The sequence below is a fragment of the Corvus cornix genome, chromosome 3 (assembly GCF_000738735.6).
Source record: "Corvus cornix cornix isolate S_Up_H32 chromosome 3, ASM73873v5, whole genome shotgun sequence".
Classification (NCBI taxonomy): Eukaryota; Metazoa; Chordata; class Aves; order Passeriformes; family Corvidae; genus Corvus; species Corvus cornix.
The window spans coordinates 58,531,104-58,551,174 of record NC_047056.1 but is presented as its reverse complement, the minus strand read 5'-3'; the positions used below and the strand labels follow the sequence as shown (position 1 = coordinate 58,551,174).

The window sequence follows — 20,071 nt, the reverse complement described above, 5'->3', positions numbered from 1 at the left end:
GTGAAGGCCATCATTTTGTGACAAACGACCCTTGAACTTGTTCTTGATATGTGTTCTATTGATCTGATGAAAATAAAATCACATCCTTCTCAAATAATTATAGAAATGGCAATGACTGATTACTCTTACGAATTACTTTTTTTCATTTTGGGTAATTTTTGTCACAGCTTTTTTTTTCTTTTTTTATGGAAATATAATAGCTAGCAAAATGAGAAGGAGTGCACAAAAGCTTGAAAAAATGTGGCTAAAATTCTTTCTTAACGATTCCATACTGAATTAATATCCTGCTGCTTACAGGGAGACTATTTGGCATGGTAGTTTTATGAAAGAGAAACAATGATGAAAAGAAGTTTACATTCAAAAGACACACATTCAAAAATTTTTTAATCTCAGCCAGTAAATGGAAAGATACAACTGTATAACTGAAACCAGAAGGTGCTACTTGGTTTGGTTGGCACTGGTGCACTGGTAATGCTGCAGGGAACTCTACAAGTCACAGAGGCCAATGCATCCCAATTTCTCCTGCTTGATCTAAACAGGTGTCCCTCTGAATTCAGCACAGGTCACTTGTACAGTTGTAGATATCAGCAGCATCCCATGTGGCTTCCTGAAGTAAGGAAGGCACACATTAGGCAGTGTGACCGGAAATGGGATGTGATTTTGTAGGAGAGGTAACTCACACGGGGCTCATCAGAGGCAGCTTTACTGGTAGCTGTGCAATTCCCAATGAACAGCTCACTGCGCTCACAGACACAGGGATGAATAGCAGAATGCGTCTGTAGGTGTTGTTCTGGACATTTTCCCCATGAGCTTTATTTAGCTCATGCACTGCCTTTTCCTCTGCAGACTGTATGAGGGACGGTGAACTTGAGGGCAGCTCAGGCCGTACTCGGACTGAATCGACCTTTGGAAGTACCTCTCTGTCTCAGATAAACATAAAGGGAGATTAGTAGGCACCTTTTATATGTTTGATTTAGGTGACTTGAATCTGAGCCACAGTTTTTAGATACCTTGCCAGCTCAGAACATGAAATTCCCCCCTTTCCCATACTGCTGCCAGTGAAGTCAAACGTGGATGCAGTGATGTTGACAGATGAGAGCTTTGGTCAGCTTAGCTGATGCCCCTCAGAGGCATCAAGTAACCAGCTGGCAGAGAACACTTTTCCTTGGCATATGTTAGACCTGCTGGGGGGCTCTGCCAGGCTGGCTGTCACAGGAAAGGCTTCTTCACAAATCCCAGGCTGTGCCCTCGGAATTTGGATACCTGGCATGCAACTGTGGTAGCTGCGTGTGCAGGTCCTCATTGCCTATTCACTCTGTGCCCATGGACACTGACCACTCCTGTGATATCCATAAGCATGTGATGAATGTCCATGCCCAGCCTTTACTGACCTTCATGAAGAAATTGTGTTAATATATTGAGGCTTCCACATTTGCCAGTCAGACAGCTAATAGGAGCTGCAGGGTATTCTCTACTGCTGTTTCTGACCACATCAATTGGACGGGTGGTTCCCAAATTCCATTACAAAAGCCCATGCCAAATGTTCTGTCCAGGTAACAAATTAAACTATAAAATATTTATTGCCTCTGTGGTGCTTTTTGTGCTTTCAGCTACAGCTTGGACGGTAAGACTGCATGATAATCCCTAAGAAATAATATGAGTTCGGAGTAGATCAAACTGTTTTGTAACCTCTGAGTAAGAAGCTGATTTGTCATGGCTGTTATTTCTGACCTACTCTAGTTCTTTGGCTTTTTTTTCTTTCAAACTTCTCTCTTCATTTATGGAAAATTGCTTGCTATGACCTAGCTCAAAAAGGCCCCCACAGACTCTGTAAAAGGGGAAAGGGAAAGGCAACATGCTGGCACTGTGAAAGTAATTTGGTTCTGTATGAGCATGAAACCATATTATAATTGTTTTACTTGTCAGGAAAAAGTATTTTTGTTATGTGCTACATCCCTTGACAGCTAGCATTTCCTTCCTCTGTGCTACTCTTAGGGAATTGCTAGAATCCATTAGATTTAAGTTGAAATCTCCCCAGAAGATCGTCCAGTTGCTAAAACCAATAGCTAGGTGAATGCACAGATGTGCAGATAAATGCGCATTCCTGTCAGATTCCTGCCGATTGTCTCAGTATGGTGCTAGAGTGAAGGTTGAAGCTGTTGCACGTGTGCTTGTTCGAGCTGGACTACCACTAGTGAGGCTGGCATGAGGACTCCAGTACAAATCTAGAAGTAAAATCTCATATCTACTTATTCTTCTATGTAGTGTCTCTTCTTGCAGTCAAAACAGAACCCATGAACAACAGTGAAACAACAACAACAACTGGAGATGGATCGCTTGACACTTTTACTGGGTCAGGTAAAGCCATAATAAGATGACATTTTGTTAGATTCACATTAGTGCAACTTTTAATAACCTTCACTAATGAATATTTGCATGGAAGCCATCTTTAAAAAGCTACTATAAAATATTATAGTATTTTATACCTAATAATAATAATAATAGAAATAATAATAGCTTTTTCATTTTTGTAAATGCAACTCAGCAATTTACATGAGGTGTGATCTTAAAGAAGATTTAATGATGACTAAGACCACTGCTGTATGCAAAAGTCTCAAAATAATACTGTTATTATGGTACTGTAGATCTTTTTCTCAGTGTTAGTCTCATATGATATCAGAAAAAATAAGGGGATTTTATTTCTAACAGCAATTCTAATTTGAACAGTTTTAGATCTTAAGGGTTATACCTCAGTGCTAATCCTTTTGCTCCTGTGAGCAGTGTGTTAAACACTGACCAGATTGCCACGTTACTTTCTTTCCACTGCGATGAGCTACTTTCTTTCCAAGAAAGTAGTTTTACTTTAAATAATTGTAGGCTTCAATTATTTCTTAAAAAATTCAAACAAACAGTGGTTTAAGTAGATCCCTATAAATTATTGAAATGTGATGAACTGTGGAAAAACACAGATAATCTGCCTTCTAATCATTAAGTTGAATCCTGCTAATAATAATAATATTAACAAGGAGAGGAGGGAGAATAAGTTTTGGATCTGGAAATATCAGTTCAGTAACGACCTGACAGAAATGTCACCAAAGCCATGAATCACCACTCCACACCAATGCTCCTACTACTTTGGTAGACTTAGGTAGTCAAGCCCTATTTAAAATATTTTGGAAATCACAATGTTTCTGTGCAATTTTTTTTTTTAATCAGGTATATGTTTTTTGCAATTGTCTTTTAGCCATCAGTTAAACCCAAGAGCCGATTATTCAGAAGAGTATTTATAACTAATTTAATGCCTGAAGGAAAGGTATTTTGTGAGATTTAAAGCAAGCATTTGCTATTTCTGATTAGAAAAAATGAAAACATTGTCCTCATTATAATTATACTGAAAGGAACCCCATCAACTTAAAGGCTAAAAAATTCCATAAAAAGTTAAATAGTCTGGGCTAAAATTTAGCTTTTCTTTTTCACTCTGTTTTTACTCAATGCTAAAATTTTATTAGTAACGGTTACAAATCATAAAATATCCAAATCTATATATTATTTTTTTGATTTTTGGTCAAATTTTATCCACTTCTGCAATGTATTTAAGGCAACTGAGTTGTACTCTATGGCTGAGGCAACATTGGAGCGCTGGGAACTGCAGCCTTCAGCTCAGGTTTAGATAAATAAGTAACAGCTTGATTTCCCCAGGTGCCACTCACCCGTCAGCTTCCACTGACTTCAAAAGAAGTCTTGAGATCTCTACACTTTGGATATTTGGAAAGTTGGTGCCTCAAAAAAAAAAAAAAGAAAGAAAAAGCAGGAATTTGAGCCTTGCATAATCCTTTTTTGCCTGTTAGCCACCTGCATGCTCAAAAGAAATATGAACCTGATTCTCAGTTTAGTGCAGAAACTCAAGCATTAAATGAGTACAGTCATTCTCAGCGGGAAATCAATAGTCTGCCTGTCTGGGTGATGTGCAGTCTTCATCACCAGAGCGAGACGCAGAGCTGCCCTGATAACGCACTCAGCCTTTCTTAAAGATTGAATACATTACTTCCACGTTTGCCTTTTACTCGTACTCCCAAATCAGGCAATTTGGTTAAGTCTAGTTTTGTGGGAGAAGTACTAAAGCGCAGTAAAAACTCAACAAAAGTGGGACTTCTCTGAGATTTTTAACCTAATTGGTTAGCTGGGAAGTTTAGTGGATTGCCAAAGACAGTAAATGCTCAGCAGTAGACAGATGTCATTTCAAATGAGCCACCTGCAACTGTAAAAATGCATAACAAAGCCCAACACTGAACAGTCTGTGTTTTCCTGAAAATGAGGTACATATGTGTGTTACTCCCAACTAGGACAACGTCATGATGCCAGCACTTCCCTTTATTTTATGAAATGAGACATGGATGAAAAGATAATTCCTGGTGCTGAGAGACATTTGAGAGACTGCAATGCAGAAATCCTCTCCTTCAAACACTCTACCCATTAAAATTGATTTCCATGCTCTAAGGGCAGTCAAAACACATGACCTGTCCTGGAGCTGAGCAGAAGGCTCAACAAGCCCTGTGGGGTGTAAAGTAGTCATCTTTGTCCCTAATGACCATCTGTAAGTGATGGTCAAACAGATTGTGTGAGATATAGGGCAGGAGAGACAGATTAGACTTCACAGAAAACTGTGATTCTGTGAACTGTTGATTGAAAAGCTGAAAAGATAAAGCACGTATATCTCTTGAATTTAGAGTGGCAGTTCCCTGGCTGCTGCGATCAGGCAGGATCCTGTTCAGGGCTGCAGCCCATGTGTTGTAGCTCATGCTCAGGGCTCCGGTTCCCCTGTGCTGCAGAGCTGCCCCTGGGAGACCCTGTGCCTCTGGGCATGGGTTAGCCGGGTGAGGAGTCACGTTTGCACCCCCCTTCCTCCTCCTTTTTCTTTAAAGAAGAATAGTTGGTAATTAGTATCGGTGTACTCAGTTTGCAGCTCTGTGATTCTGCAGCGCACTCCCACTGGGGTGGGCATTCACAGGATTGGAAGAGGTGCGCAGCCCTGAACTGAGATTTTTATCCACTGTGAATTTGTTGCAGCTGATGTGCTGTAATACTGTGTATATATTGCTTACAATAGTGGATTAATTTGAGAACTATTTTATCATTTGAATGGAGTAGTGCGAGAGGTATTTCATGTTCTCATTGTTTTTACTTAGTATTTATTACACACAGGATATAGAATACAGTTTATAGATAAAGAAAACAATTTCTGAAGGCTATAAAGGTGAAGTTAGGGAATGTCACTGCTGCTTAACCTACATTTGGTTCCCTTGTGCATAGAGATTTTGATGTTACTTAAATGAGGTCCTTTTAACCTAACCTTTTTGCACAGAATTTTCCAGATGTGTAATGAAAAATTACAAAACTCCAGCCCATATTAGTATACTGAACCCAACACATGCTATTAAAACAGTTAATGGTCATTTAAACCCTCCACAACCACCTTGGCCAGTTGAACTAGGAGAGTAACTGGTAAGAGCTCGCTGTCGGCTTGTCCCTTCTCTGAAACAATGTTAATGGGGACTGAAGAGATCAAGGGTCTTATACCTGCCCTGAAGGGCATTCCTCTGGTAAATTTAAGTAGAGAAGCCTTAGGAATATTTGAGTTTTTTGGAGAATAAACAAATTTGATTTTTTTTAACTTAAGCAACACAAAAGAGCATTTAGCCCCATTCATTGAAATGGGTATATAAAGTGCTGCAGTTATAAAACCCATAGCAACCTGTCTCCACCATCTCCCTCACTGCCAACAGTCCTCAGAGAAGGGAGAGTTAGGAGGCTATCCAGCAGCCAAAGCTGTTAAAGCTCTATAACCCCTAGAATGAGCAGTCTCATCTATGAGATACAGGTGTGGTCATACTCTTATGGTAGGCCTTACACCCTGTGTTTCTCAAACATCTCACAGTCTACAATGTAGTGCACAAATTGCAGGGACAAGCTACAGAGAAACAGTGAAAAGAACAGATTTTTTAGTCTTTCCTCTTTCTCTTCCTTACAACTGATAGTATCATCAGGGAAAATTGGGGAAAAAAGCAAGGAAATTTAAAACCAGACACATTCCAAAAACATTGTATTTTCTTGTCTGAATTTTAAAAATAAGGTATATGCGGAAAGAATAATAAAGCAGTCAGGAGAGTTTTTGCTGAAAATTATTAGGTTTTGATAATTTATTTTGATTTAAAATGAATTTTGATAATTTAAAGTAATTTAAATGAATAGGAATTAGTTTTTTTGTAGTTTCCATAAGGTGGGGTGGCATGGTAAACGTGCTTTAATCAAACTGATTAATTAAGTGAGCTCTCATCCAGCAAATGATCAGACAAAAAGTGAAGCAGTATGGCAAAAATGATCCAATAAGCCGATAATGGATGACAAAAGTTCCTTTCCCTGAGAACCACCAAGGTCACTCTGCTGCTATTGCTTGTCTTTAGAAAGGTCACAGAGCTACAACAGGGAAGACTAATTACTCACCGAGCCTTAAATAACCAAGAGCATTCTTTAGAGTTCTATGGACCAGTTACGCTGATAGAAACAGCTATAGGTTTGTCTGACTCTGGGAATAGCTGCCTGCACACATACCAGATTGCTCTGTGGGTTGAGCTTAAACCACAGAAAGGCATTCTCAAAAAAACCCTCAAAAACAATATCCACACAAAATGAAATTTAGCAGATTTCCATCACAGGCAAACCCTCAATATCTTTTCAAACAGCAACTCTTTTATTAAATCTAATGGCACATGTTTTAAAAGTTGTTATCCAATTCTTCTTTACTTTCAAGCCATACTTAACTGCACATTTTAAAAAGAAGTTAATTGTTTTTCCTCTACTGTATTTTCCTTTTAAGTCCTACACATTCTAAATGCATTTAAACTAGCTTTAAAAATATGAAGTTCTGCATATGTTCAAAGCAATAGATCTGAGAGACATTAATTAGGGCTGGATGTAGAAATATATCATGTTTCATAAAATAGTTAGGAACCTAAACCTATTTGTCACTTATAAAATCCTGAATGTTCATTTCTACTACCATTACGAATAACTCAGGAAGAGGGTACACTTTGAAGTACAACTATGATTGATTAGACTAAAGAAATTCCAGTGCTTCATTGTGTACTACTTTAATCTTTTGAAAAGTGAATGAACAGCAGATGGCCTAATAAAGACACTCTGTATGTTTGCCCAGTATGGATTTGCTCTGAAGGGATTGGTTCAACACTTTAGAGTACATATATTTGGAATACATCTGTCTTAGTCAAGACAGATGGCTAAAGGAAAGGGAAACTTCCAAACACTTGGAATTAATCCAGTGTGAGCACTGCTTCTAGATGAAATTTTAATGGGTTATGACTATTGTTCTGTTAGCTTTCTTGGAAGAATGCAGCTGAGAATAGTATAGATATACACAATTTGGATGGCTACTGATCAGGACTGTTTATGCATCCTTTAAAATAAAAATGCTGTTGTTAGGGGATATGTGCTAATTGGCCTGTTTATAAAGAATGGTAGTTGCTTTCTAGTGCTCAATCCAGTATCTTCCATCACCTAAGCTAACTAAAATTAGTCACAACCATATAAAACATGTTTTTGCTATCCAGTATTAAAATTGAACTTGTTAATGTGAGACTATAAAGGTAAGTGTATGTTATTTCAATTCCATGAAATACCGTATGTTAAATCACAAGATTCTTTTTAACTACCCCTTTTAATACAACTTGCAAATTTGAAAGATTGACAGTGTGTGGATCACAGCTGATGCATGAAACACATGCCTCTACAGTATACTCAAAAATGTGTTAGTCATGTTGAGAAAGCATGACACACCCATGCTAACTAAAGAGTTCTGCACAACCATGAATGATTTGGGAGTTTTTAAAATTTTAAATTTTTGTATTAAGATGTTGCAGTTCAGGTGACATCTGCTTCCTTGAAAAGTTGTCCATTTCAATAGGCTTCTCTGTTAGTGTTGCTGCAGTAGTTCACACTGTTTGGCTGTGTAGGTCTCATGGTGTTTCTAACTGCTGTACTCTTGTTTTCTGTTTTGCAGTAATAACAAGTAGTGGCTACAGTCCCAGATCAGCGCACCAGTACTCTCCACAGATATATCCCTCCAAGTTAGTGTCTGCACCTCTTCTAGTCTTTTATAGACCTTGGCTGTGGGCAGTTTTGTGGTATGTTGCAAACAAGTGTTCAGCAGGAGAAACAGAGAAAAAGGAAAATTCTTAAGCCGCAGTACTGACTCTGGTACTGACTCTCTCTCCAACTTTTTTTCATCATGTGTCTGCAGAGTAAGATCCTGCTTTGTGCAGTATTGCTGCACAAGAAATACCCTTGAATATCAGCACACAACAGAAGTAAAATAATCAGACTATTGTGTTCTCAGACATCAGAATGTTAACAGCATATGCGGGGAATACATACAGATATATTTCGAAGAAGTCAGTTTATATATAGAAATCACAATTGCATGCACAAGTTGTATACTGGGGGGTAACCCTGCCCCTGACCCTTCCACAGCCAGCATTGCCAAACGCTTCCAAACATTCCACAATCGTGAACCACCCTTTCCTTGTCCCTCTCCAATATCATAAGGTTTAAAAATCAAATAAATTGGATTAGCTTTTAATCTTATTATTTTTAAGCCATCGGTTTTTGTTAGGAATAGAAAACTTCTTCACATTTTTTTTTTTTTTTTGGGGGGGGGAGGCAGGGGTGGGGACTGACTCTTGGGCAATCACATGAATACAGGAGTGGGAACTTTAGGAAGGAACACCAAAGGTGTTGTATGAAACTGCTGCAGTTGGCAGCCTATCAATTTGTTTGTCCTATGATCAGTGTTGTGCACAAGAGTTCTTGATTCCAGTATGCCACCTGCTTGTTTCTGTGTATTTGATACAGCTATTGGTGTGACTTTGGTACAGAGAAAATATTAAATCTAAAGATTCAAGAGCCAATTACGCTCTTTCAAGTTTTTTTAGCAAATTTGCATTCATATAATGGTAGCCAAAATTTATTAATACAGAAAGTAGGCGCTTGAAGTAAGAGCTCTCTTTCCACTTAAACCAGGTTTTGGCAAACAAAATTAGATACTTTTGGCCAAATACATTACAAGGTTTAATAGAATTTTTAATCTACACTTACAATTTTTTGGCATCTAAATTAATGAATAATCCTTTTCTGATAGTAAATGCTGCCAACTGTACTGAATTAATTAGAAAGAAAAAAAATTAAAAAAAAAATAGAACCTGAAATTTAGTCATGGCTTTTAATGGCCAGGTTTCATTTAGCGTAATTCTGCAGAATGTGTTTATTCAACTCTTGGTCCATAAAGTCTTATTTGACTTACAAAACAATCCAAGAAAAATGTTTCTTTGTATATTTTTGCAACTCTGGAGGGCAAAAATTTTAAATTTGATTTTATTCAATCTCTCTATAAAACCTCAGTATTCATAAATAAAGGACCATTTTTATTTCCATTCTATTTCCCTAGCCCATATTTTCCGAACATTTAAAGCCCATCTGGTTACCAAAGTACTGTTGTATTTTTTGTGCTGCTCTCAATGGGTAGGATCCATCTCCCATTGAAGCTAGAGGCTGCATGTCTGTTGAAGCAGAACCTATACAGATGACATAATGTACTAGCTTCAACATTCACCTCTGTGTTTCCTTTATCCTTGTAATCCAAGTTTCCCTCCACTGGATTAAAAAAGCATGGAGGCTTTTCTAATGGCTGATCTCAGCTGAAAGAGATCATATAGAGACACGCAGCAGTGGCACAGCCCACCTAAAAGTGGACACAGTAGATTAAGAATTAAATAATGGTGGGACAGCATAAGATATTCACTGTGCCTTGGGGAATGTGGGACAGAGTGTTTTTCAGCTTATTTCAGTGGGGGATGGAACAAATCCCAGAAGAGGAGCAGTTGGCAGAATAATGAACTGCCTTTGGACATCTTTAAACCTTTTTCTTTACTTTATTGCTTGAATCAACATACAAAGTATTTGTTGCCACAGTAATGCTATTTTTCCTGATATTTAGGCCCTATCCACACATTCTTTCTACACCAGCAGCTCAAACAATGTCTGCCTATGCCGGACAAACCCAGTATTCAGGAATGCAGCAACCAGCGGTCTATACAGCCTACTCACAGACAGGACAGCCCTACAGCTTACCCACTTACGGTATTTGACCACTTATTACTTCACTTTATGTAGAACTAAAAGCAATGCTGACTGGAATGTTTTTTTTTTTTTTGCTTTCTCTTTTGTTTTCCCAACTGTAACAAAATATTTTAAAGAATCAGTTGAAAATTAATTTCTTACACAGATTTGGGTGTAATGTTGCCAGGCATCAAGACGGAAAGTGGGCTCTCACAGACCCAATCTCCCCTGCAGAGCGGGTGCCTCAGTTACAGCCCAGGGTTTTCCACCCCACAGCCAGGCCAAACACCCTACTCTTACCAGATGCCAGGTGAGTAGCCACCTCTAAAATTCAAAGCTAAGTATTTCTTTCCAGTACTGATAAGCTTATGTGTATTCATCTTGATCATCTGTTATTTTAGATCTGGTCATGGAATGCAGTCCCTATTTGCACCTTCCTTTGGATTTTGTAGTGGAGTGAAATCACATGGCAGGACTGGAAGCATTCATTGTATTTACTAACATATACAAGTCTCTTTTCCTTGTTTTCATGTTTCTGAGTATGACATAATTTGATACTTCTTTCTCTTTGGATCAACATAATTTTTTAGAACTTCTCCTTAATTGATATTTATTCTTTCATTTACCATTTGTTAATAATTCATTTATTACCCTCTGGTCATCCATAACCTGTTGTATTTGGATAATTTTTAGGCTTCTTATACAATGTTTAATCTTCTGCATATTACAAACTGCAATATGAATCATCCGATTTATGTTGCAAACAAGGACATGCCTCATTACAGATTGATTGAAAACACACAGATGCAGTCTTTTGAAAAGGTTTTTGTTTCTCAAATGTAATACTAAAGTGTTAGAAATGAAGGCAAAAGAGAAAAACAGTACTTGAGGAGGGGTGAGACTGCAATAGACTGAAAAATGTTATCTAAATTGGTGAGATGACTTACTGCTGATCTCTTCCTTGCATGGTGTGAAGAGGAATGTATGCCTGTATGCATGCAAGTAGCATTTCATTTCTTTCAAAGTTTCATTACACTATTTCATACTTCTAACAGAAAATAAAAGTTGGGGTTTTTTTCTGATTTGTCTGATCTTAAAATGGAATATTCTAATTAGAATTTTATTTTGATTCACAAACAAGTTCTCACAGTTAATTGTATTTTTTAATTTTAGGTTCTAGTTTTACACCATCATCCACTATTTATTCAAACAATTCTGTTTCAAATTCTACAAACTTCAGTAGTTCACAACAGGTATGAATATTACCATTTCTATTTGCCAGTTACAAAAGGACTTCTATAGCTCCAGTGATAGCATGTTTTTTTAATTTAGATCTGTTATGTTGAATGAGACTCACTGTGGTTCAATGCTATTTTCTGTGGAAAATGATCAAAATCCTACTGGAACCCTAGTTACATATTTTAGCACTTAAATAATTCAGCAGCTTCCCTGTAGTCTTTAGTAAATATCTTTAAAATAAAAAACACTGAGTATTATTAAAGTAAAAAAAAGCTAAACCAAGACTTCAAAACACTGGTAAAAATTGTATGATTGTATACGTAGAAATATTTAATGGGAAAAAATTCACTCATTACTGTGTTTAATTGAGTGCTCTGCTGCATCTGCTGTTTCAGGATTATCCATCATACACAGCTTTTGGCCAAAATCAGTATGCACAGTATTACTCAGCATCAACATATGGTGCATATATGACCTCAAACAACACGGCTGATGGCACTTCATCATCATCAACCTACCAGTTACAGGACTCTCTCCCTGGCTTGACTAGTCAACCAGGTACAGATCTACATTCAGGTGAAAACAATTTTTGTATTTTATTCTCTACTTGTATAAAGACAGGATTTCCATATCCAACTTGCATTGATTGAATGGCTTGTTTGAATATTGATATTTTAATCTCATGCCTTTCAGAAAATTTTATCATGTAAACCACCCAAAATAAGCTTTTTTACTGTTTAGTTAGGAAACCTGTCCAGTTTGTTTGCTAATTAAATAAAGCTTTTTGCAGACTGAGATGGTTGTCAGTATCACTGGCAGTGGAGCATTCCTGTTTCCACCTACGAATTCTGAAGTATTGCTGTAAGGAATTTAAAACAAAATAGCATTTTTCATTTCATTATACCCCAGCCATGCTAGCAAGAGCACATGGGCTTTATTCCAATATGTACAAGCCATGCTTGCTAATTCACTAATTTAAGTAACCAAGAATAGACAAATTGGTTATTAGCACCAAAAAAAAAAATTGTGTTGAAGTAGTCGAATTTGCAAGAGCATTATTAAGAGACATGAGGAGGCTCCCTTTGCCTGCCCAGCCCTGCCCTCTTGTGCACAGCCACCACAGCACAGCAGCCTGTTACTTGTATTCCTAGGACACCTCTGGAGGGTAGTGGCAGTTCTTCACTTTTCTTTAGCACCCTTAGAGCAGTCTCTTTCAGGGGCACTGGCTTCACTCAGCCAGCATGGGCAGTGTCTGCCTTGCCCGCAGACCGTGAGCATTTCTTAAAAGACTAACAAACTGGCTTTTGGATTAGGCTCTGAATAGGGGAGGAATTTATGCTTTAGTCACAAAATTAGCTTATTGCATAAATCTTCCTAACAACTGCACCATCTTACTGAAAAATGCAGTAGAAAGACTAAGGTATTATTGTAATGAATTTGTACAAAGGAAAAGTAACTGTGTAGAAAAGTATAAGCAAGGACTCATACATAATATAAACTGCTTAAATTTGCTAAAAAACACTGGAATTTTAATTAAATTGGTTGAAATTTTTCCTACATAAATGTTTTCCTCAGGCTGATTTTTGAAGTGTAACAGTGTGCTGTGTTGTGTGTGTTTGGGGTGGGGTATGATGTGGTATGGATATGGATATGATATGGAATGGCGATGGGGAGATACACATTCCTTTGATTTTTGATGAAAAGTGTAACATTATTCAGTAGTCTCAGAATGTAAATTTAGGAAGAAGAACCTACAGGTAATGTGAAATCAGGTGAAATTTCATCAGGTGAAACAGACACGAATCATACATAAAGAATTTTTAGAAGAGTATGGAGTGTACTCAAGTTACAAGTTATGTTTTGATAACTGTGTATGTCCTGTGTACTTTTCCTTGCTGCTTTGTTATTCCTTCATATTCTTATTTGAGAAAATCAGACAGTTTCCATGTTGTCTCTCCCCTAGGTATCTGTGTTTCCTAGAAATGCTGTGTAAATGTATCATGTATTACAAGTACCATTAGTATTGAATAGAACTGGCAAAAGAAAAGGAATCTTAAGTAGTTTGAACAGGTAGAGAAAGTATTGAAGGCTTCACATCTGTGGAACAGTAAAGATTTTTCTTGGTTGTGGATTGTTTAAGCATATGAACAAGAGAACTCTTGTTAAGTAGGTTGTGCATCTGAACTTAACAAATCCGCCCTCATCTGCTCCTTATTTCTGTGAAGTGTTGCAGTGATCATGCGACCCTCTGCTGAGAGTGAAACGCCCACTTTGTGAATACGTGACATGCCTGTGCCCTTCTGTGTCACTGTAAAAATAAATTTCCACTGGTGAGGGGCAGTGTCTTGGAGATCATTTCAGATATCATAGATCATACTGCAGATCTTTAGCACTCACTGTGTTCACTTGCTGTCAAACAAGTTCTTACAAGACTTACTCCAACAAAACCTTAAGACTAAGCACAACAAGGCACTTCATTCTTCTGCCATCTCCACTAGCTCTTAATTCAAATATTTAATCAAAGCCTCTAGTACTCCTCATATATATAGGATTTCTCATTTTCATAATAAAGCCCCATCACATCAAGAGCTAATACCAGCTACAGTTTTATTTATTGACTGTATGAAAAAAATGAGATGAAAACTGAAATAGACTTTACTCTTTCTGCTATTCACGGCAAACAATAACACACTAGAAGTCAGGAAAAAAAGCAGGTTTGTAATGTTGAAGATGTCTTCTGGCTTCTCTGTCTGGTAAGAATATGTAACAAAAGTCAATCCATAAGGAAATTATGAAGGGGCTCAGAAATTCGTCCATTCCACATCTGTGTAATGCTCAGTTCCTTAAACCAGGGACTTCTCTTCTGAGCTTGCATTGTGCCTGCCTTATATTAAGATTTTTCAAAATGCACTTGTTACCACAGAGTATTTCTGAGACAAAAAGGTATCTCCTAGGGCACTTCATCTCAAATAGGGATAACTCAGATGGAGTGGGAGATGAGGTCTCAGGAGAAAAGTACACTTGAGTGTATTTGTTGAATACATGAGTACATTTAATTTAGGGCAAATAAAACTCTAGCAGAGGATATGGGCCTGGATAAAACTTCATGTGAAGGCACCTTGCTATCATATATCCAGGGTTAGGGGAGGTGAATTGCCATAGGATATTAGCTCCCATTCCGTTACTGGGATGCAGCAAAGTTTAATTTGGTACCCACAAAGAGGTCACCCTTTGTAGCTTCTCTGGGAGATGGCATTAGGTTTATATTCAGACTGCATAAACTCTTTTCTCCTGCTTAAGTCGTAGAACTGTGTTTTAACAAGGAGGAGAGGATGTTCACATCATTGAACTAGAGGTGGGAAACAATGTCCTGGATATGAAAGACCACCTCCATTTGTAACAGAGTGCTGTAATTCCCTTTGTAACATGGTGCTGTAATTCCCTGTCCTCTAACTGGAGCTGCAGCAAGGTCTCCACAGCGTGAAAGTTTTCATATTGGACAAATGTATGAGTATGTGTAAGAACATCTGTGATAAAGCTGTCATTCCATATTCTGGTTTTAACATTTTCCTACTGTTTTCTTGGATCACTGGTGCTGCTCATGGTCCCGGTGGGATAAGGCTATGAGGTATATTTATTAGGCATGTGTTGAATATTGAACAAGCTAAAAAAATTCAAACATTGTAATAAAAATTTCTGTCTAATATGGGCTGCAGTAGGAGTTCTTCATGATGTTAATGTTTTCAATACTCTTTGGTACTAGAATTTCTCACATCCTTTTACGTTACAGGGCTGAATTTTTAATAAATTTTCATTTAATCAGCATTCACCTCATTTCTAAAGCAAACAGAGGATAAGAAAAGTGTAGTTTCTCCTTTAGACTGTTGTTAGTAAAAAGCAAATCAAGCAATTAGGCCTACAGTTGTTTAAAAAAACAAGCACTACTGACTTCTGCAGTTCTAAAATAGATGCATACCTTGCTTTCAAGCAAGAGACAGCTGCTCATTCTGATTTAGAGATTAACGTAATGAAATAAAGTTGGCTTTAAATATCTAGATTTTACAAGGAACAGTGATTAGTTACAGTACTGATTAATAGATAATTATGCAATTGTGAACAGCATTGACCCAAGCAGAAGACTGGAGCACCAGGTCATGGCTAATGCTAAATGAAAATCTGAGTTATTTACTTCAGTTGTTGGGTACTTTCAGAGCAGATTTAGAACAGGTTTTTTTTTTTTTAAATTTTATTTTTGGTAGATTAGAATAAACACAGTCATTGAGAGCAGATGTTTTAGTATATTACTGCAGAAATGAGTTTTGATTTTGTTGTAATGTGTTGAAATGCTATAAATAAGAAGACTTTTATGGTAAGAATGTAAGCATTCATCTTCACTTACTTAGTTTTTGCCTTTTTGTTTCTGGGGGTTTGGTTTGGGACATTTTTTTCCACTCAGTCAGAAAAATCTAGGAGACTGTGTTTTTGTACAGAACTCTTGCCCACTCAGAACTTCTTTGAAAGCCATTGTATGTTTTTGCTGCACAAGGGTTCTGATTTGGATGCTTCTTGTACAGTTACACATTACCAAAGTACATTTTCCTGTTCTTATGAGGAAGGAGCTAAGATAATGTGATCCTTATTGATTGCTTCACTGCTTGCAGTGACCTTGCTGAGATCAACACCATGCTGGGAATAGAAATGATTAGTCAACAAGAACTCTCTCTCTCTCCATTCTGTAGGGATTTCTGTCTGTGTGGCTTGTCCTTTCTCTGCATACCTCTATGAAAAGTCACTTAACCTCTTTTACTACATGCTCAGTCCCCTTAACTGTCATGGTGACCCTCACCTGGACTGACTCCAGTTTGACAATATCTCCCTTCTACTTGGGGACCCAAAACTACGCATTTTTCCAGATGTGGTCTTGCAAATTCAGAACAGAGCAGAAAAATCGAACTCCTTCATCTGCTGGACACTCAGTGATGCTTTTTAATAAAAATGGAAAAAAAAGTCAGATTTCAGCTCAAAATCAGATGCATCACAGATGACTTTTGGGAAACGTTTGTACCAAATGTTAATTTATTCTGTAGATGTGCCATCATGAGCACTTTTAACAAATATTACCAGTGGCCCAGAAATGCTCAATTACAGGCAGCTCAAGGACTCCCTTGAATCAAAATCTGTAGTAGATGTCAGATCAAAGCTGTACCCTTTCCTCCTTTAGTGGAGAAAAATCCAATCATTATTAACAGGATAAATGATGAAGGAGTGTTTTTTGTCATTTAGCACTTGGGAACCTAGCCAAACTGCATTTGCTGCTAGAAGTTTTGAAAGGGCACTGTGTTGTGAAGAAAGTTATATTTTCCATATATTGAGCTGTTGCATTAAAGTAATTTGTAAAGAGAAGTTCCACACCATCCTCCCAGGAGATACTTACTTCTCTCAGTCACAGAAGTACACAGCTACTGGTTTATGGTCACCTCTAAAGCCCTTTGATATGACCAGAGGGAAAACAAGTTCAATGGCTAAGTCAGGGATAGGCTGGAGTGTGGCTAAGACCAGCTATGCCATACCAGATCAAAGACCCTTCTGGCACATCTCTGTGACAGCCCACAATCTTCACACTTGGAGAAAGATGATCAGAACACAGTAAATACAACTTCATCCTCTTTTAGGTACTAACTGGAATATTGCATTTAATATTAAGGCTTTCCTCTGGCAATTTATGGGCTGAGGTAAGGTGAAGAAAAAAAGTGAACTTTACTAAAGTGCAGGTGGCATGGGTGGAGGAGATGAAGCTGGAAGCTGCCTAGCTGTTCTGGGGCATGGACGAGTGCCAAAGTGTGTTCTGGTAAACGTAAAGCAGGACTTGGAAATAAGTCTAGCTGAACTGAAAACATGGGAAATTAACTACTTTAATTAAACAGCACTTCGTGTTTTGAGAAACCATTAGCATGACCTCTAAAATATATCTTCCTTGGAGATATGGATATTTTGCCTGGGCTTGTGTGTTTTTGTGTATATGCACATGCATATGTGTCATTTGAATCTTTCACTTACTCTGGTAAGGTTTATAGTGTTTCATTGGTAAAGTCAAAAGTGCACATGGCATCTGCTGATTCCATCTAGATAAGACAAGCCACATTATCATTCTTTTTATACAAGTTTTTTACATGTCTCTTGCCATTGAGTTTGCATACAGATGTGTTGAACTTTGAGAAAAAAAAGTTAATTATTTAGAAATCCAGCACTAATTTTGACATGAATGATTGACTTTACAGGGGAGTTTGACACAGTGCAGAGCCCCTCCACGCCAATCAAAGATCTTGATGAGAGAACATGTAGGAGTTCTGGGTCAAAGTCTCGGGGTAGAGGGCGGAAGAACAATCCATCACCCCCTCCGGACAGTGACTTGGAGGTATGTCTGCGGTAATTGATGAATATCAACGTGGAGGTTTCTTCTAAGGAAGTGTAAATTCTGAATGCTGCAGCTGTGAAAATAGCTTAAAGCACTTTAGAAGACATCATGGACTCAGTGTCACTAACTGAATGTAACAGAGAGTAGTAGCTGTTTTAATATGGATGTACAATGAGACTTTACTGTTCTGCATGACAAAATTAGGCAGAAAGGTAGAAATTCAGTCTTGTGTTTTTTAGCTCTTAGATTATGTGCCTGACAGTTTCTCATGCAATAGAACCACAAATCTGTATTCAAAATTGTCACATTTTCTTGTAGTTTTTTGAATAGGAAACCTCAAGTAGATCGCTCAGCTTAATTGCATGTATTTATGGATGCAGTGTAAATATGCAGGATCCTCTGGCCATAGCCTTTTGAATATTTAGGCACCTATTTGTGCTTGTGCTTGTATGTTATATCAGTGGATATAAATGAGGCAGCTTACCTCTGTGAAGTTGTGGCTGTGCTTAAGCATGTGCAAGATCAGTCCCTTAGCGAAGAAATACATCTGCCTGACCTATGGGATGACAATTTCAAGCACAGGTGACCTCTTAGCAACACAGTAGTTATAGTGGTGTCGCTCCCATGTCAGCCGTGCAGCGCCTTGCGGTGGCAGGAGCAGGAGGAGGACGCAGAGTGCCTGTGCGTGTGTGTGACCCTCCAGCTCTGGCACCAGGGACGTGCTGTGCTGCCTGCCAGTGCCGTGTGTCCCCTGCTGCCACCAGAGCAACGCGGCGAGCCAGCAGCCCTGGCGTGCCCCACTGCTCTGCCGTCACTGAACAGTCCAATTTATTATTTACCAGTGAAAATGAAAATGAGTGAAATCGAATGTATGAAACTGAATTAAAATAATCTGTTTCATCCTACAGTATTATTTGAATTCTAGATTTTAGTTAATCAGTAGAAATAAAGAAGAATCTTGAATCAATAAGACTCACAGAGAAGTATCTGAAAGTAGTTTATCCTTAACAATTATGTCTGACCCCCATCATGTTTCTGAAATCTGCGTTACAGAGCTTTTGTGAAAAGCTTTTTAGAGAACAAGTAAGAAATCATTGAAGAGTTAAAAAGTTACTGCCTTTTGACTTTTTACGGTGCATGATACACTCTTATTGATGATTTCAGAAAAAACTTGCTCAGTTAATAAGTACTTGGCTAACCTTTTAAGACTCAGTTTACTTTTAACCTCCCTGGGTGGTGTGGTGGTGGGACTGTGATGTTATTTGTTCAATAATATTTTCCCCAATTCTGTTTTCAGCGTGTATTTGTTTGGGATTTGGATGAAACAATCATAGTTTTTCATTCGCTGCTTACAGGATCGTATGCACAGAAGTATGGCAAGGTATGTGAGCTGTGAATTTTGTGTCAATTCACCGCAGCTATCTGGCCTGACTATGTACAGGTTTTTCACCTCTGTTTTCTTTATGGCTTGGGTGAAGTTAAAGTGTACAGTAAACCCCATTTTCAGAGGGTTAATATGAAGAAGTCAAGGAGAGAAATGAGACACAGACCCTAAGCACAGTAGATGAGGCAGGGCTGAAGCAGATGCTGCAAATGAGAGGAGAATTTATAGAGGAACAAGGATGAGGTTCCTGACGTGAGTTGGAAGAGACATTGCAGGGAGATAATAGATGAAGTGCACAAATGGAAATAACTGACAGTATCTGGAAGAGTAAAGGAAGAAATAAGAAACTGGGCTGGTGGGTGAATTTACCGGGAAATTTATGAATAGGATGAGTAAGAGTCTGACTTAATTTCAGTGCCAGCTGCAGATGTTGTTCTTTGACTCCCCATCTTTTTCACTGAATTTTTGATTCCCTTGGCTGGCTCTGGGCTGAGTAATGCTGGGGAGTGAAACCCTCTCCCAAGTAGTTTTAAGCATCCTCTCCCCTCCGGTGAGTCCAAAAGGAGTTCAGGTCACAGAGCAATGAGTGGGAGAGCAGGAGGAAGAGTGAGGGAGGCAAAGAGAGGCAGTGGCAGACTGGAGGAGCAGGAGCAGGAACTCTGGGAGCCTGCCATGCTGGTATTGGGAGTCTGGGGAATGGCTGCTTGGACAAGGTGAGAAGGGTCTGGTGTGTAACAACAGGAGCAGACTGATGGGAGAGGTAGAGTTAAGGCCTGGATAAAACAAAAAATCAAAGCAAATATGTGGAAGGAGGAAAATGGACAAGGGAGATGTTAGTATGTACA

The 20,071-nt window shown here is 38.3% G+C and overlaps 1 protein-coding gene across 13 annotated transcripts in view; it reads left to right on the top strand.

The window, feature by feature from the left end:
• EYA4 (EYA transcriptional coactivator and phosphatase 4) overlaps window positions 1–20,071 on the top strand; it is a 140,496-nt gene that overhangs the window by 98,654 nt on the left and 21,771 nt on the right. For 6 of the 13 annotated variants that reach the window (XM_039569808.1, XM_039569810.1, XM_039569809.1 and 3 more), the window contains 8 exons: window positions 2,266–2,358; window positions 8,075–8,141; window positions 10,067–10,209; window positions 10,355–10,498; window positions 11,362–11,441; window positions 11,823–12,003; window positions 17,706–17,842; window positions 19,140–19,223. In XM_039569808.1, the coding sequence (XP_039425742.1) occupies window positions 2,266–2,358; window positions 8,075–8,141; window positions 10,067–10,209; window positions 10,355–10,498; window positions 11,362–11,441; window positions 11,823–12,003; window positions 17,706–17,842; window positions 19,140–19,223 (929 nt within the window). The remainder of the gene's footprint in view (window positions 1–2,265; window positions 2,359–8,074; window positions 8,142–10,066; window positions 10,210–10,354; window positions 10,499–11,361; window positions 11,442–11,822; window positions 12,004–17,705; window positions 17,843–19,139; window positions 19,224–20,071) is intronic. The other 7 variants (XM_039569813.1, XM_039569812.1, XM_019291305.3 and 4 more) reach the window with 5 other exon arrangements.